The sequence below is a fragment of the Bactrocera dorsalis genome, chromosome 2 (assembly GCF_023373825.1).
Source record: "Bactrocera dorsalis isolate Fly_Bdor chromosome 2, ASM2337382v1, whole genome shotgun sequence".
Taxonomy (NCBI): Eukaryota; Metazoa; Arthropoda; class Insecta; order Diptera; family Tephritidae; genus Bactrocera; species Bactrocera dorsalis.
In genome coordinates, this window is record NC_064304.1 from 54,443,629 (window position 1) to 54,463,747 (window position 20,119).

The 20,119-nt window shown below is 35.0% G+C and overlaps 1 protein-coding gene across 16 annotated transcripts in view; it reads right to left on the reverse strand.

The window, feature by feature from the left end:
- Positions 1-20,119, reverse strand: part of LOC105225915 (cadherin-86C) — a 244,265-nt gene that overhangs the window by 78,321 nt on the left and 145,825 nt on the right. For all 16 annotated transcript variants that reach the window (XM_049447988.1, XM_049447991.1, XM_049447993.1 and 13 more), the window contains one exon: positions 1,092-1,284. In XM_049447988.1, the coding sequence (XP_049303945.1) occupies positions 1,092-1,284 (193 nt within the window). The remainder of the gene's footprint in view (positions 1-1,091; positions 1,285-20,119) is intronic.

Here is a 20,119-nt window from a genome sequence, read left to right on the forward strand (position 1 = left end):
TTAGCAGCCGCTTATTGCGACCTTGGATGCAAAGGAACACAGCTTCGTAGCGCGATGCGTACTTAGCACTCATGGCGTTTAACGTGATTATCTTTCAAAAGATCTACGACAACTAAACCTTTGTTGACAATGAATCAAAGACAAAGCTTCCCTCTATCGGCTCGTGAAGGAATTAGAGCGAAATCTTTCATTAACTGTCGGTAAAGTCCACCACGCTCTTACAGACAGACTGTAAGTTAACATATGTATATTAGGGCAATTCAGAATCTTGTGCATCTGAGTTTGCAAAATTATGCAATTGCAAATATTTACCATCTACAATGAACGTATTTTTTTAGTTTCTGTGCAACCCTTGCAAAGACCATTAATTCGCAGCTGTTCGGTGAAGAAAAGGATTGTTTGTAACAAAATTTTCGCACAAATTGGAAAATATGCCAATAAAAGTTGTAGGGAAAAATTAACTGATGCTTTATTTGATGAAGCCGCTGAAGAAATTATGGACATTGAAGGTAAGAAATATTTTTATTCGGCACATAGCACAAATTTTACCTTACTTCTGGAGCTTCCTGCAAGAAATCCAGTATACTCTGGATTTGTTTTTCGCTTCACTTTTTATTCAGCTTTTCGAGTTTTAGCCTTATTTTACTCAAACCGATTTGCTCCATTTCTTATCATTGTTTACAATGTTTTTATTTCTTACAGCAGCTGATAATTTGTAAACCAGTGTTGTAAATAATATAATGGCGTTTTAGTGTTGCTTATTTGCAAGGGTGTAGCAGGTGCATCACTATACATTTTGTTAGTGTAAAAGCAAAAATATGCTCGCTAATTTGCAAATGCAAAGATGCAAGACCATTTGCACCAGATTCTGAATTGCCCTTTTATACAATATTTAAATCAAAGCCTAACCTAACTGACAGAAATAAATAAACTCCTCATATTGCTGCTGGTAAAACTCTCCATTTTATACTAGTAATATATTTAGCGAAAAACTTTAAAACGATAAGTTGCATGTTTGTTCCAAATATGTGTTTAAATTTTATGTTTAGACAAAATGCTGTACTGTACGCAGATATACTATATATACTAACTGATCATTCTCGAAATAAGGTGCAGAATTTGTCCGTTCTGGTAAAAACAAAGCCAATTGTACTGTTGAAGCCATAGATGGGGGCTCATCACGTCCAACTTTAACTTCTTCAGCAATCACGGTGAGTAAAACAGGATCTCCAACATGAGTGATAGCTGCGATTTCCTCCAGTGGCCGCATCAAAAATATTTCGCCTAAACAGCATTAATAATATAAATTACTGGTTACATAACGTAATGAAACGTTGGATATTTCTTTAATTTAAGTCAGAGAAGTCTTTGTATGCAAAATCTTTATTATTTTGAACTGTTTACTATGAATTTTTATAATCTCGCAAAATTTTGTATCGTGGTAAAAAGTTTGTGCACCCATCAGTTGATGACAACACATTTAGAAATATAGTTAAACTATATATGGGTTATTCCATCCAAAATTTAGATTTTTCGTGCAAAATTTTTTATTTAAGTTCCTTCAGGCAAGACTGACTCGTATTTTTTTATTACGACTCAATATGAAAAATTTTGGAGTTATGAATTTTCAAAATTTCGAGGAAAAAATTAATTTTTTTTTCATTTTCGAAGTATTCTTATTCACTTTTTGTTATAGAGAAATGTACAACAGCGTTAAAAACTACTTCTGCAATAATGCGTTCACATTTGATCGCAGATCCTTTGATCCCACATGCCGCTAATTCTCGCGCTATACGTCTACAAAAAAATTTAGTGCAGTCAGTAACAAACATGAGAGAACAAGTTCGAGAATTTGTCCAAATCATAATTTTATACAGTTCACTTTGGAATGGAAGCCTTATGTACATTTTTCAAAAAAAGGAATAATGAATAGTTCCAGATTGAAAAAGAAATCATTGGAGAAGATTTTTATTCTTATAACTTCAGAATTCAAAAATGTGATACATATATGGGAATTAGGCGCGAATGAAGTCCGATTCCTCCCATTTGTAACATAATGCCCTACAAGACGGGGATAACCAATCGCTATTCGAAGAAAAATTCGAGGAGCGTACGTAAGTTTCTGATATTTTATTAAATTTTATAAAATTAGAATCTTTACAGAAAAACCGAATAATTGGAAGAAGATGCTTTAATTATATTTGATTTATTATTTAAAATGCATGCAGCCTCACATATTTGACAGTCATTGTAAAATTGTGACCAAGCCTCATGGGGTCTGCTGCAGAAACCTTCAAACAACTGAACTCAAATGTTCCACCCATAGTAACAGATTCACAGACTAGTTCAATAAGAAAAGGCTTAAAAACGCAGTTAATAGCCTTATTAAATCGTCGCTCCTACGAATATCATGCTACAATTCGACATACATACTATCAGCCCTATTCTGTGCACTTCACAAATTAATAAAATATTGAAAATTAACTCAAATATTTATCAAGCAAGAAATATTTTGGTTTTCTGTGACAATCTTGATAAAAGTAAAAGCTTCAAATCGCAAAGCTCTTCCCCACACGTGTGGTGAACAAAATAATGTAAATAGAAACAGCTGATTTCTATTCAAATTACATTGATAGCAATACGCCTGCAGTCAATTGCTCCTATGGTACTTTTTATTTAAAATTTTCTAAAAATCTGGAATATATTTCAAATAAATGTGCTTAAATTAGTGTATTATTAATACTTGCCCCGTTTTTATACAAGTTCCTTCCTCTGCTGAACTGGGAGACTTTATTTCTCCTTCCTTCACCTTCACAATAAGTTTTGCTACAGCCCGCACACTTCTCGAAGGGACGACTGACTCATGGCCAAGTTGACGTTGTTACCTACACATTTCTGGTATGAGTCGCGTCCAAAGAAGTTCAAAGCTGCTAGAACGCTTACACTTAAAGGTAAGCAAGGAGCGATCAGGTCACGCGTCAATCGAAAATTTTGCACAAAGGTATTCTCGCTCAAAGAAAATGGATTGCTACATCGCATAACCTTTTTTAATTCCGCGCGCGATATCTATTCTCACAATTTTCATCTCCGTTTAACAATAATAACAAAATTAAAATATCTTCCATTTTCACAACAATATGCACATTCAGATATTTAAATCATAACGAGGACTGTCAAGAGCATTTGACATCTTAAAACTTCTAAAGAAAAGAGCTTTTTATTTCAGACACAGAATACGAAATGCTTGATAAATTTAAAATTTTGAAAAATTAGATATATGTTGAACTTGTCAAGTGCACAGAATAGGGGTGTAAGTTAAATAAATGGTACATACATATGTACACTCAACGGTTACACGGTTTCTTTTCACACGGATTTGAAGTAACACTGTTGAAAAAATGTAAAAAAAAATTTAATCTATTACTGTTTCAACATCACTGTCTTGTAATTATATTTGTTTTTACCACACTTCGCCCCATTGCTGAAATGAACATACATAGTACTAACAGGGAAATCCCCTTATAACTTTTACCTACACATTTTGTTCGCATGATACTTATTTACATTGCTGAAATGGATATCTCCAGCGATTGCTCTTGTTATCAAGTAACGGGGAATAATTATTTAGCTATGTAAATTTGTTTCCTTATTTCTATTCTAATTTTTCTGTTCTTAATTCTGGATTAACAGATTTTTTTCCTTTTTTGCTTAATCTATCAATTCTTCACCTGTATGAATTATGTACATATTTTAAGTTTTAATGCTCAATAAAATGACATATGAACATACAATTTGTATGCATATCTGAAATTTTATAGTTTTCAACTTTCTGAGGAACGTGTCTATCGTGTAAAAAAAGAGTTGGGTGTATATCTAACCGAGATACGGAATTTTATTTAAAACAATTATGTTGTGCGTTTATGGTGTTCTACGGGGTATGACAATTAAGTAATGAGACTGATTCCATAAAAACGTATGTATATTTGAAAATTATTCTACTACTCTGCCATCCCCTTCAAAGTCGTCCCTTTGGGCAGCTATACAGCGATTCCAGCGCGTTTTTCATGCTTGGTAACATTTCTGGAACGCTTTGACTGGAATATCCGCGAGTACCCTCGTCACGGCCGCCTGGATGACCGTAATCGACTCAAAATGGGTTCCTTTGACCACCGATTTTGTTTTAGGAAACAAACAAAGTCACAGGGTGACATGTCGGGCGAATAAGGCGGCTGCTGCAACACGGCGATCCCTTTAGAGGCCAAATACTGAGACACGGTGAGGGCGGTGTGGCACGGCGCGTTGTCGTGATGAAGGATCCAGTTACGAGCGATGTCTGGGCGCACCCTGTTGACTGGTTTTCGCAATCTTTCGAGTACTTGGCAATAGTAGACTTTATTCACAGTTTTCCCCGGTGGAACGAATTCTTTGTGGACGATTCCACGCTGCGCTTTCGCATCAGTCCGCACCTCGACTGGTCTCCCACTCCGCATCTCGTCTTCCACGACTTCACGCCCCTCCTTAAACTCTTTGTGCCATCGAAACACCTGGACACGACTAAGAGCACTATCACTCTTTCAATTTTAGCGTACGTTTCCGAAGCTGTTTCGTCCAATCTGGCGCAAAATTTTATCGCGACGCGTTGCTCTTGATTTCGTTTTTCCATTTTCGTGACGAGCACTACAAACACACGTCTACTCAACTTGACACAGCAGGCGGACTAAAGAAGCTAGAGCGATGGTACATATATCAATGAAGAGGGGAGGAATGTCGGAAAAAGAGAAAGGGAATTTCAAGATCACAGGTTTACCACAAGCGCGGCAATAAAATCTGTCTTATTACTTAATTGTCAAACCTCGTATGCAATACATTGGGTTCACATTTGTTCACAATGAAAGAGACGCTGCTTACCGAAGAGTGACAGATAGTTTTCCAAAATAGTTCTCAAAGTAGAACAGGAAAATATTAGGTTGTCAAGTATCTCCATTCCGCCTTTTTGTCTTTTGAATTTCGCGGTTATGTATAAATGTAAAATAATCTCCATTCCGCCTTTTTGTCTTTTGAATTTCGCGGTTATGTATAAAGCGCTACAGAGCTCGTGTCTGGCAATACTATACATCTTTAAAAGGTCTTGACATAACCTACAAAACGACGATAGTTTGAATATTGCGTTCAACAGTTATAGACGTGTAAATATGGAGGCACTAACGCCGAAATTCGCGCTATTTTAAAGTTTTCCTTCGTTAAAGACAAATCGGCTGGAGAAACGTTTCGTGATATCAATGGTATTTTGGGGGATCTATCACTTCGAACTGTGGAAGTATAGTTTGGACGATTCAGAATGAGTGAAAATGACAGCATGGATAAGGCAGCCGGCGGAAGACCTGTGACGACGAATACCGATCAAATCATGGAAAACATCGAGTTAGACCGGCATGCGGCATCTCATGACATCGACCAGAAGATGGAAGTTAATCACCAAAACATTTTAAACCATCTGCCGAAGGCTGAATAAGCTAAAAGCTCGCTGTTTAGGTTCCGCATGATTTGACGCAAAAAAACCTTCTGGACCGAATCAACGCCTGCAATATGCTGTTGAAACGGAACGAACTCGACCCATTTTTGAAGCGGAGGGTGACTGGTAACGAAAAATGGTACATATCACTGGTGAATCGTCCCAAACAGTGGTCAAACCGGGATTGACGACCAGGAAGGTTTTGCTGTGTGTTTTGTTGGGATTGGAAGGGAATCATCCACTATGAGCTGCTCGCATATGGCTAGACGCTTAATTCTACCATCTGGTGGAAAGTTGAAAAAGTGGCTTGTTAAAAGTGGCTGTCCGAGTCCTTCGCAAATAAGGAGGGGGCTTCTATGAGGGGTATTATGAAGTTGCCGTTTAAATGGAAACAGATTTTCGAAAGGAACTACGCATATTTGAACTAAATCCGATCATTGTAACAATTTTTTAAAGCATTGAATAAAGAGCAGAAAAGCGGAAGGGAGATATTTGACAACTTAATATTTGTAGCATTTGCGCAAAACCAATGAGAGAGAGCGAGTGGGCTATATAATATATTGGGTTCACTTTTGTTCACAATGAAGCGGACGTTGTTAAAATAATGTAGCATTTGCGCAAAATCAATGAGAGAGAAGAAGGAAATGAGTAAGCTAATTAAACCATCGTGTAGTGAATGAGGGGAAAAAGTTACTTTCTTAGAACAAAAGTAACCTATCGGATAACGAATGCATTAATTACTGATAACTTTTCGGTGACCAGTTGCTTAACTTTTACGCGTGTTGTAGTGCGATTTCTTAAGCAGCAAAAGTTAATAATAGTCTAAACCAATCTGTTAGGTGAAACATATTATCATATTAAAAATATTCCAAACCTTAGATTTTTTCAGTAATAAGCGAAAATCACGTTACATACATACACATGTAAGCAATTTACTATTTCAGTATGTTTTCGATTGATACACAGTGTTCAGACATAAATAACTAGTAGTTTTTGTTTACAAAATAACAATTTTCCAAGTTTTAATAAATTTCATCCGTAATTTCAATTAAATTTTGATCATGGCGCAAAGCGCAAAGATCTTTCATAAATTGGACAGATGTTATAATAAAACTACAAAAGAAAAAAATTAGAGGCAAATTGGAAAAATAATAAAAAAAGTAATTCTACTATTCAAAAAATAATAGAACAATACAAAAAAGAGGGGAATAGAAAAAAATAAATCTAGACGGCCAAAAATATTTGATCTTAAGGAGCGACCTATTATCACGCACAATATACAGGCTACCCCGAAGAAAAGTGCCCCAAAAGTGCGTAGTTAAATTGAAAATGAGACTGGTAAAACTGCGATCCCCAAACTATTCGTCGAGCTGTGTGTAATGTCCGTAAAAGGCCATTCATAAGCAACACTAAAAGACAAAAAACATTTCTGGAATTCTGTTATTTTCTCGGATGAATGTAAGTATAATATTTTCGGCTCGTATGGACATGAAAAAGTATGGAATGTCCATTGGAATGTATTTTTAGTGCTTACATATTTTAGTGACGTAATTTTTAGCTATTTAACTTTTTTTCTCTCAATTCAAAAATGAATAATTTAAGTTTTATGAAATAATTGAAAAAATTAAAAAAACTGGTTACTATTATAAGTTCTTAGGCATTTTTTTCTGATGATAAAATGGATAAACACAGTGCGTATTTATTTTTGTGATGCATGTTGCGAATGTGTACATAAACGAGGGCTGGTATATATATTTATGGCCTAACAATGAAAATAGGAATATTTATCAACGAAATTGTTTTTCAAAATACTCGTATTCTCCATCAAGATTTATACACTTTTGCATGCGCTCAAACCAATTTTCGAAGCACTTTTTCCACTCCGATTGAGACATGGTTTTTGAATGCTTCAACAGCATCTTCTGGCGACGAAAATCGTTGACCACGCATTATTTTCTTGATGTGTGGGAATAAAAAGAAGTCATTGGGTGCCAAGTCAGGGCTGTACGGCGGATGACCCATCAATTCGACGTTTTGGCCGGTTAAAAAGGCGCTGGTTTGAGCCGATGTGTGAGAGCTCGCATTGTCATGGTGCACAAGATTCGTCTTCTCTTGTTCGTTTTTCGAATTTCTCCGAAGACTTCAGGCAAACAAATGGTGGTGTACACTCGTTGCTCAAGCGGAACAGTCGCCACATGACCAGTTTTGCCGAAGAAACAGGCGACCATTTGCTTCGAATTGCTTCTTCCACGAACAACTTTCGTTGGATTTGGCTCGTCTTGGAAGACCCACACGGTCGATTGCTGTTTTGTTTCGGGCTCATACGCATAGATCCATGATTCGTCACCTGTGACGATCTTATAAACGTCTTTTGAAGCACCGCGATCGTATTTTTCAGCATTTCTTTACACCAATCGACACGAGCCTTTTTTTGAGCGATTGTCAAATTGTGCGGGATCCGACGAGAACAAACCTTTTTTACGGCCAGGTGTTCATGCAATATCGAATGTATGCTGGTGGGAGAAATGCATAGGCATGCCTCTATCTGAAGGTATGTTACATGACGGTCTTGCATTATCAGTTCATGTACGGCATCGATGTTTTCTGGCACAACGGCTGTTTTTGGACGACCTTCACGGAATTCGTCTTTGAGCGAGCGTCGGCCACGATTGAATTCGTTGTACGAGTACAAAAAACATTAGGAGTTCGTAGATGGGCATAATCGTACCACTGCCACGCCCAAAAATCGCCATGAACCGAAAACTAATTAAATGAAGATATTAAACTGTTATTTATTATTATGAGATGAAATCGGAAGATAACCGCGCTCACTCTCCACATAACGGTATTGTTAAAAACTACTAAAAGCACAATAAATCAATAACTAAATACGTCAAAAGCATGTAATTTTACCATAGAGATGGTATAAGTGAGCTTTATGAGAGCCGACATGAAAATTGGACAACGGACGTGGCACCACCCTCATTTTGGTGCAAACCCATATCTCGGGACCCGACCAACCGATTTCAACAAAAATTAGTTCGAGGCATTTTTTTTATATTCTTACGTCACATTGTGAAAATGGACGAAATCGTTCATCCACGCTTACTTCCCATATAACACAATTTTAAATTCCACTTGATTCGTTCAGTTTCCAGTACACAACTTTGCACGAATAATGCATTTAGTGTGTGCCACCTTATGTCCAAATATTGTTTAAATTAAATAAAAACTGTTTAAGCCACTTGGTCACGAATATTTAGACCCTGGTACGTATAGTTGTCTTTTTATCGAAAATGTCGGTCATTGTGTGATATATATGTATTAATTGAAATTAAGGTATAATCCTACCCTTATAATAGTTTGTTTGTATATCAAAAATAGATTGAATCGGACCAATTCTTCTCTTAGCCGCCATATACTTATTATAAAGATTTTAGAACTTCCGTGTGACTTTGTACCGCATTTATCGGCTAATATGTGAGCTACCCAATGAAAACAAGAAAGCGTGTTTTACTCATAACAATGTTTCTTTGTGCCAAAAATAGACAAATTTGAGCGAAAACTTTACTTAGTGCCTATATATAACTAATATCACACCTTTTACATCTTAAATACTTCCCTGGCTTTGATTCTTGCAAGTTGCAAAAGTATGGGTTCGGAGTTTAGAGTTCATTCTGCTGTCATCTACTTCTTTTTAAAGGGTGATTTTTTAAGAGCTTGATAATTTAAAAAAAAAAAAAAACGCATAAAATTTGCAAAATCTCATCGGTTCTTTATTTGAAACGTTAGATTGGTTCATGACATTTACTTTTTGAAGATAATTTCATTTAAATGTTGACCGCGGCTGCGTCTTAGGTGGTCCATTCGGAAAGTCCAATTTTGGGCAACTTTTTCGAGCATTTCGGCCGGAATAGCCCGAATTTCTTCGGAAATGTTGTCTTCCAAAGCTGGAATAGTTGCTGGCTTATTTCTGTAGACTTTAGACTTGACGTAGCCCCACAAAAAATAGTCTAAAGGCGTTAAATCGCATGATCTTGGTGGCCAACTTACGGGTCCATTTCTTGAGATGAATTGTTGTCCGAAGTTTTCCCTCAAAATGGCCATAGAATCGCGAGCTGTGTGGCATGTAGCGCCATCTTGTTGAAACCACATGTCAACCAAGTTCAGTTCTTCCATTTTTGGCAACAAAAAGTTTGTTAGCATCGAACGATAGCGATCGCCATTCACCGTAACGTTGCGTCCAACAGCATCTTTGAAAAAATACGGTCCAATGATTCCACCAGCGTACAAACCACACCAAACAGTGCATTTTTCGGGATGCATGGGCAGTTCTTGAACGGCTTCTGGTTGCTCTTCACCCCAAATGCGGCAATTTTGCTTATTTACGTAGCCATTCAACCAGAAATGAGCCTCATCGCTGAACAAAATTTGTCGATAAAAAAAAAAATTGTCGAACACTGATTTTGGTAATAAAATTCAATGATTTGCAAGCGTTGCTCGTTAGTAAGTCTATTCATGATGAAATGTCAAAGCATACTGAGCATCTTTCTCTTTGACACCATGTCTGAAATCCCACGTGATCTGTCAAATACTAATGCATGAAAATCCTAACCTTAAAAAAATCACCCGTTATCATAGCTATATCAAGATCTTTATGAACATTTTCGTTACACATGTACCTTGGCGAACAAGGGATTGCTTTAAGCATTTTTGATTGAAGTCTTTGCATTATATATGTACATATATCAATATCAGTTGCATAAATCGTACCCCACAGTTAAACGTCATACATCCAAATCAGCTTCATGGCTGCATTATATAATATAAAAGCACTTTGTTGTCTAGGCTAAATTTAGAGTTTTTATTTAAAAGGCAATTTAAATTTGCATCTCTTATCTTCATGCAAGTTATTTTACTAGATATATAGTATGTATCCTCCACGTAAGTCTTCTACCAGGTGAATGCCAAGATAAGTTACTTCATTCGCTTGGGGTATTAGAATATTGTTCATTTTTACTGCCGGTACATTTTTGGTCTTAGCGAAAATGATGATGATGAGTTGGGCTTAAAACTGTCGTTCATCACAGAGGGAATCTCCAACTTTAACCATAAATTGTTTATTTTTTAAATAAGATTCCATTGTTTTATATAATTCTAAATTTAAAATGTTTTTAATCTTATATATACGAAATATAGCTGAACAGTACTCTCTGTGCTCAAATTCTTTTCTTATTTCGTTAGTAATTCTATTTACTTGCTCTATCGTGATATGTTTTTACGAAACCCGAATTGGTGCGTTGGTATTATATTATTTTCGTGTAGGAAAGGACACATATTTGATAGTAACATTTTTTCTAATATTTTAGAAAGACAAGATAGTAGACGGATTGAAGACGGTTGTGTTAAGTCTTTCGCTGGTTTATCAAGATAATGTGCGACTTAAAAGACTCGAGCAACTCGTTACCTGTATTGAATAAGATTGTTAGCTTGAAGTTGTTCTTTGGACAATTATTTTGAAATACCTTCTCTAGGTGATTTGCAAAACAATTAACCTTTTCCTCGTCACTTCGGGGTCAATTTCCACCCAAGTTTTGTAAAGGCATGTTTGAGTTGACTGGTGGCTTCGTGGACTTTTGGGCTTCCAAAAGGGAATTTCACTTGCTTGAATTTGGACACAGCTTTTTTTTATAGATGTTTCGGTGTTAAATTATTTTTCGATTACAGCAAAATCAATTAAATCTCGTATTTTGTTTCGATCACTTGGCCAATATGACGGCTTACCAGGAGATATTATGTCAAGGTTATTGTGCCTATTTATAATTTCCATCTATGACCTGGCGTTTCAAAAAACTCTTTATCCTAAACTAAATTTTAACTAAATCCCGGTATAAGGAAATTGTTTTTATTCGTAATCTAATAAGTACCAATTTATGTTGGTTAACACCGTTAGCATTCCATATACAATTATCAATACGCTAATTTTTTACTTAAATAAGTTTACAACATTTGTTTTTGTGCTTTAATTATCTCTTGAATCATATTTTGCATTGTAGACGTAAATTGTTTCATACATTGGGTAAGGTTTAAAATCATAGTTTCAACGCTTCCATTTGGTTGGATTTGGGGACATTGCATTTGTGCAGTGTTTCCTTTCACTAAATTTGCATAGCTTCCTTGTGTAGCATTATTTTTAGGATTACCCGGTTTTGAAACATGGACATGGGAAATTTCTTTTGCGTGGTTCCTCAACGGTAATTCTGCGATGGAGCAGATATTTTAGATTGTAAATCGGACTTTTTTCATTTTTCTTTAGTTGGTTAGAATTTGGCATAAATTCAATTTCGAACATTGGTTGTGGGACTTTGTTCCTGTTAAAAATATTTACTACTGATTTAATACTGAAACCACCTTTTCCCAGTGCTTCTTTAACATAGTTAGAGACTATCGAAGACTTTATACATATTTAGAAGTATTTTACAACAAACATGAAACCTTTTCTCGGTGAATATTTGCATTTTTGTTTCATCTACAAGTGTGTTACCTTTTTTCAAGGGTATTATGTGGAAACTGTTTGTGCCTATTATATTGCTGTTTTCTGCTGACTGCGCCCTTTGCTACGTTTCAGTTCAGCTGATCGCTGCGATGACTCATCATCGCCGTTACATTTTTTATTCCCAGAAGTTATTCTTATTGCTGAAGTAGGTATTTAAGGAATGCCTACGACTTTGCTGGTGAGGCTGTCCAGCACTTATTACTGATTTTTATACCTTGAACAGGGTATATTAAGTTTGTCACGAAGTTTGTAACACCCAGAAGGAAACGTCGGAGACCCTATAATGTATATACTTGTACATAAATGATCAGTATGTTGAGCTAAGTCGATTTAGCCATGTCCGTTTGTCCGTCCGTCTGTCTGTCTGTATACATTCGAACTGTTCCCTCAGTTTTTAAGACATCGTTTTGAAATTTTGTAAACGTCATTTTCTCTTCAAAAGGCTGCTCATTTGTCGGAACTGCCGATATTGGAAAACTATAACATATAGCTGCCATACAAACTGAACGATCGGAATCAAGTTCTTGTATGGAAAACTTTCACATTTGACAAGATATATTCACGAAATTTGGTATATATTATTTTCTAAGGCAAGAATGTAATCTCCGAAGAAATTGTTCAGATCGGTTACCTATAACATATAGCTGCGATACAAACTGAATGATCAGAATCAAATGTTTGCATGGGAAACTTCCTTAGTTAACGAAATATGTTCACGAAATTTGGTATGAGTTATTGTTTATAGAAATAATGTAATTTCGGAAGAAATTATTCAAATCGGCTCACTATAGCATATACATACATAGTTGCCATACAAACCGAACGATCGGAATAAAGGGCTTGTATGCAAAACTTTCACATTTGACGTGGTACCCACACGAAATTTGACATGGATTACTGCTTAAGGTAATAACATAATCTCCGAAAAAATTGTTCAGATCGAATTACTATAGCTTATAGCTTCCATACAAACTGAACACATAGTTACTAAAAGAAATGCACCTATGAAGGATATATTAGCTTCGGTACAGCCGAAGTTAATGTTTTTTCTTGTTTTTTTTTACTTTTTGTTTCGTGCACTATTTGTTCGTTTAATGGAAAAGGAGGAATCATGAGCAGTATAGAATATACAAGTATGCTATCGAACATAGAAGACGAAGAAATAAAGAAGGAAGCCACCGGAGCAATGTACTGCAGAACGATACAATGAGAGGCAAAGGATGTAGTAATAAATTTACCACACCCTGACAACTGGATGGACATCAAGAGGGCTTAAAAACTAAGATACAAGCCCGATGTAGAACCACACGAACATGAAGGCGTATACGGTAGGCGAATTATCAATAGTAATACAAAATGCTAAATATATGTAAATCGGACGAAATTAAAATGTATTACAAGGACGATGTAGGAATAGACATGAGTAATGTAGACAGCCTTTTAGTTAATACCATCAAAGAAATGATACAAGGGACATTATTAGACAAAATTTACAAAGAACAAGGAATGAAGGTCAATATTGTAGATATCATAAAAAAAAGAAGATACGTGCATTAGGCCAGAGTTTAAAAAAACCAAAATAGCATACGGACAGTACGGACAATACCACAATAATAAAAGGTTCTGTAATAATAGTAATTGCAAATATATAGGTAAAGATGATAGATCAGGGGTCGAATCGTTACATCCGTGCACGGATCGGCAAACGTACGAAAAAATTACGTGATACGTCAATCGTATGCGATGATTGGCATTATGACATACGATAGCAAACGGATCGTAATGTATTTTCAATTCACAATAGTTTTTAAATCCCACATTGCTTTGGATCGTATTTTTAGGTTACAATAGACGTGGAACTGTCAAAACTGTTGCGAAATTTTCAATAAACCACCAAAAGCTAATTAAATATCAAAATGAATTCATGTTTGGTTTTTTATTTGAACTCTAGTGAAAGTAATGGGCATAAAAAAGTAGTGCGGAGGTAGCTAGGAGATCGTAGCAATAGCGTAGGTATAAAAAAAATTATGAATCCTCATTAATAAAATTTTCTTTGTAGATGTATCGTTGAACAAAGCATTGAAATCTTAAAAAGACGGTGGAGTATTTGAAGATATGACAAGAGAAGAAGGTATTACCTCACAAAAGTGGAAGATTTGCTAACATTTGTGAGGCATTACATAACATCTGCATAAAATTTACAATTAGTTACGACCCTCAAAAATTGCGATTCTTATCACACACAAGAAACGGACAACGGGGTAGCGAACAGCTTCACCAAATAAATAATTTTAATTCAAAAATGTATATATCCTTTTCCTTGTTAATCATTTTATTCTTATTGGCAACTAAAATACAAAAATTTGATCACATAAATAATTTTTTATTAATTTTTAATGAGATATTCCATTCATTGGTTTCTTGTTTATGTTCTTTATTCCTAAAAATTATAAAAAACTTGAAATTTAAAAAAATTTTGCTCACACTTCCATAAATTTGTATGTTACGATTGGTAATTTGCGTTCGAACGACCATTCGAACGAACGGATACGTTTATATACTCGTTCACGTGTGTCATCATGCCAGATTACGATAGAAGCGTTACGATCACGTATGTCATAATCAGGGTGACCCATTTTATGATTTTACTTAATATTGCTTATGCTGCATATTTTTGCAATTATTTGGTTATGCTGCATATTTTTGTATTTGTTCATTTTAAGGTCTTATTTTTACCTTTTATTCCTTTTTTTACCATTTTTCACAACACTGTTTCTGTTAAATATTCATGTTATCTCTTTTACACCTTTATATTTTACTAAGTATAACAACACCGACAATGCTATCATTATTGCTGTTTCAGTCTATTGCATTGTGCTTATGCTTAAAAAATTCTTAGTAAGTTATCAAACGTGTTTAGTGGTTGAAATGCCGAAAGTAAAAGAAGCGAAAGTGTACTTTTTTATTTATACTGCAACACAACGATTACCGCTGGACGGAGGTTCAACGTCACACAACATTTCAGTTCAACAAAACATGTGGCTGCGGCAAAAAGGCGCGCCACCAACTCTATACATGAACAAACATTATTGACACAATATAAAGAGCAGGAATCAAATCCATTAGGCATGGATCTCTGCAAAACGTTTATGCAAGCTAATATTCCATTGAAAAAAAAATGCGCGATCTCAAAGTGGTAAATTTTTTAGAAAAATATACTGAAAACAACGTGCCATCAGAGACAACAATGCGTAGATACGTTCCAAAATTATACTACGAATGTATGGAAAATTTAAAAAAAAGGTGGAAAATAAATATACATATATGGGTGTCTTTAGACGAAACGACAAACGTCGAGCAACGTTATATTGCAAATTTTGTATTTGGAGTTCCTGAAGAAGAAGAAAAAGACAAGTGTTACCTTTAAATGTAGCCGAGCTGGATTCGGCAAACGCAAGTAATGTGGCTGCATTCTTTAATGACAGCATGCAATTATTATGGCCAGAAGGCATACAATATTCGAAAGTCTCACTTGTCGTAACAGACGCAGCAGCCTATATGCTGTCGGCTATGTCCAGCTTAAAAGTTTTGTATCCAAAAATGATGCATGTAACATGTTTTGCGCATGCATTGCATAGACTTGCTGAGTTTGTCCGTTGTCAATTCAACAAAGTAAATACGCTTATTGCAAGCAACAAATCTGTTTTTTTTTTTAAAGGTAAGGTTTTACTGTATTCACAAGGCAAACATTTATTTAACAAATTTTTTGGAAATGTTCCCAGATTTACTATTGCCTCCGAGTCCAGTTATAACCAGAAGGGGGACCTGGTTGAAAGCTGCGGAGTACTACTGCAAAAATTTTAATGAAATTTTTTATTTTTTTTTTATTTATTTATTTATTTATAAAAGCTTATACAATGTTAATAACACATGTACAACCTAAAGAAAAGCAGCACTAGCTACAAAGGCTATCAGCTGTCAGTTGAATAAATGTGTTGGCTTAAATTCTGCTCAATAGATCACATTCTTTAAGGTACTTAACAATATTTGAGTTTTTAGTAATTCTATATCTAATATATTGACAATGTTGTTTGAATGCATATTTACTATCTAGAATTAATCCAAGAAACTTAAGTGTAGGAGAACATGAAATATTTACATTGTTGAATGAAAATCGGTGGAAAATTACAATTATGTTTATTACAAATGTGGAGTAAACTGGATTTTAAGTACGATATTGATGCGCCTGCGGAAAGGGACCATAGGGATAGTTGAGAAAGGATTTCTTCAAAGGTAGAGGATATAGAACTAAGGTCAGAAGATTTTGAAAATAGAAGGAGATCATCAGCATATAACTGATGCTGAATATTAGGGAAAGAAGAAAGGATAGAGCTGATTACATCAAATGCTATGGTGAACAGAATAAGTGATAGTGGTGATCACTGAGGAGTGCCGTTATCCAAAGGAAGAGTCGGTGAAGATGTGTCGGAAATAAGAACTTTGATTTTACGTTTAGAGAGAAAGGATTTAACAAAACTAAATATGCGGGTGCCAACCTCCATTTGATTAAATGTCTTAAAACTACATGTACAAATTTGGCGAATTCTAAAGCTATATCCGGTGGATATAGTAGATTGCCTTGAGAGGAGTTGAGTGAGTATGCGGTATACTTCTCTTAGTCAGGATTGCAATACCCTGTTTGCTTGGTGTGACGGAAGGAAGGTTATAAAAATGACCAGTATAGGCTTTTGGAGTATGAGCTGATATATTGTTTGCAATATGCGTTTCGTTTAATAATATAACAGAGGGGTTATATATTTTAATTAAAATTTCAAGTCCAAAGTAGATATTAATGTATCCGTTAATATTCCATTGAAGAAAAGTTAACATAGAAAAAATAAAGAAGATTAAAGTATATACATATGTATGAAAAATGTAAGTTTTAATTGGAATTAATATCTAGAATTATGTATCTATGGGTACTTGGGTATGTGATTATGGATGGGAGGAGGGAACAGGTGAAGTTGTGGGACGGGTTATAGTGGTAGGAGAAGTAGTTGTGGAAAAGGGTGAGAAGGGTGGAGAAGGAGAATTGTATAGGGAAGAAACGGAGGGAGAAGGGGTTTCGGAGCAATCATTATGGATTAAATGTATGTTGGTAGGAGATGAAGCATAATTTTTTCAAGTTGTAGCTTTAATGTTGTCATTAGAATCATTAGTGTTTGATGTTTTTTTCGATGTTGATGTACGAGTATTTTTTGAGTAGGAATTGTTGTTGGAAGCTGTTTCATTAGCATAAGAGAATGGTAAGGGAGTAGAAGGCATTTGAGATTTGTATAGATTGATGGCTTCACGCATCGAACACTTGTGGATAGTTTTAATTTTAAGTATCTCTTTAGACTGGGCATATTTCGGACAGGCGTTAAAGGAAGAACGGTGTTCACCATCGCAGTTAGCACATTTGACTCTAGAGCATTCAGTGGGAGGGGTATGATTTGGGGGTAGGTTGCAGATAGCACAAGATGGCGTCTTATTACATCGCTTAGCAGTATGACCCAGCAACTGACAATTCTTGCAGCGCATGGGATTAGGATAGTACGGACGGACATCGAGGGTACACCAGGCAACTTCAATACGACTAGGTAAAGTATATTTATCAAAAGTTAATAATAAAGCACCAGTAGGTACACGATCACCATTGTTTATCTTGGTAAATTTATAAACATCAGATACTCCTTGATCTTTTAGACCATCAATTATTTCGTCTTCAGCAAGCTGACAGATAAATGGAGCGTAAATTGTACCCTTTACTGAGTTCAGAAAGTTGTGAAGAGATAGTAGTTTGTAAAAATTTGTCAGCGATTTTTCGGTTCTTGACCAAAAGTAATGGGCTGCCGTCACGAAGCGATGTGATTTTGTTAATGTCTTTGCTTATGGCCTGAATACCTTTATGTACTCCAAAGCAAGAAGTGGATGCAATAGGTTTTCTGGCGTCCTGTGATTTGATTACGAGGTACTTGGGATCATCCTTCTTAGTAATAGGTAAATCCGGGAAGAATTCTTGCGTTGAATTTTCTGGCTTTATTCTCTTGTTTTTTGGACCCGGGGATAATAGTGCCAACCTATTATCCCCCAGCCTGTTGGCCCCAGGGGGCATTGCGAAAAGAATTTACGTTCTTACCCGATTAAATTGTAGATTTAACTTTATAATTTTATAATGAAAAGTATAAAAAACACGCGGAAAGTATAACGAGTTGAAGCTCAAAATGTCAAAGCTGGGTTAAGTTGCGCGTACACCGAGTAACGAGAAGTTATGCAGCGAGTACGTATATGTGAGCACGATATGAATAAAATCAACCGTACACAACCACGAACGACGAACGAATGGGTTTAATGAAATTAAAACTGTGCTTGACACCTTCGATCCAGAAGACTCAGAGGCCATTAAAGTTGCAAAAAACCTTTTTGAAGATCAGCAATTGAGCAGCGACTTAGCTTTTATTAAAATGAATTTTGTTTTTATAAACGAAAGCATAAAACAGCTCGAAGAAAAAGGAATTCCCCTTGAAAAAAGTATTAACATAATTAACACAGTTTTTTTGAGATTGAAAACGATCTCAAATGATAAATATTTAAATAAATTTAAAGCAATTATGTTGCGTAACCCAGATTACAAAGTACTTGTGGATATAAATAATGTTCTTTTCGAAAATAAACAAGTAACAAGTTTAATTTTAACAAGGTAATTTTAAGTTGGAAAGCCTAAAAATGCACATGTTAGTACATTGCAATAAATAGGACAAACGAAAATATACTTTCATTATTTTTCTTAATTAAAGTAGTAAAATTTGAATATTTATCAATTAAATTCACAAAAAGAATTGTAATACAATAAATTTTTTTATCGTCATATTTTACTTTTTTAAGAGCATATTTTTAACTTTTTTGGAGCTTTTTTAAGCGCTTAAAATCGATTTTTTAGAGCTTAAAATGGGTCACCCTGGTCATAATACGAAATACAGACTTTTACGTGACGTTCACGGATGTAACGATTCGCCCCCAGGTCAAGTTAGGCAAAATGTTCAAAATTATCAAGTTAGACGAAATTTCCAACAGAAAGAAAATAGAGATAATAATTCTCACCAATATGGACAAAGGTACCAAACATATAAAGATTGTAGGCATAAAAATTCAGGTAGAGAAAGGAAAAATATGAATTCAAACCATTAAGGCTAGATAAAGGAGAGCTTATGGAAATAGATAATATATAAATCGATCAAGATAGATCTTAACCACCCTAGCAGGAGCGAAAATAAGTTTAGTGAATTCTGAATTGAACGAATTTCGAAAAATGCCACTTAAATTAATAAAAAATTAAAATAACAATCAGAACAGCATAGATGGGCACACTGCATTATATATTTACTGCATTACGTACAGCAGTAAACAGTAACACTTTACTGATAATGAAATTAAATTTTCATTACCAGTACAGTTTTACTGATTACTGAAAAAATTAGCAGTAAAAATATTTTTTTACTGGTTACTGAAAATAATTTGCAGTAAAAATATTTTTTTACTGGTTACTGAAAATAATTTGCAGTAAAAATAATTTTTTACTGGTTACTGGAAAAATTTGTAGTAAAAATATTTTTTTACAGCTTACTGAAAGGAATTGCAGAAAAAATACTGATAATATCATTTGATTTGCAAAACCAGCAAAATATTTACTGTTTACTGAAAATAGTTACTGGTAGTTAAAAATCAAAAGCCAACCACTAGGTCAATGAATAATTAAAGAAAATTCGAATATTTTTGTTTTCATTGAAACATTTATTTCAACTTGTTATCCGCCATTAGCTTTTCTTAAAACAAGCATTTCGAAATTTGCATCGCTGAGTTTTTGCCTTCTAGACCGGTTAACAATACCAGCGAAAGAAAACAACCGTTCTACAGGTGCAGATGACGGTAATGGAGTATTATATTTTAGAAAAACGTTTTTAATAGCCTGATGTTTATTTAAACAACTTGTTGTGGTTATGCAACTCAAA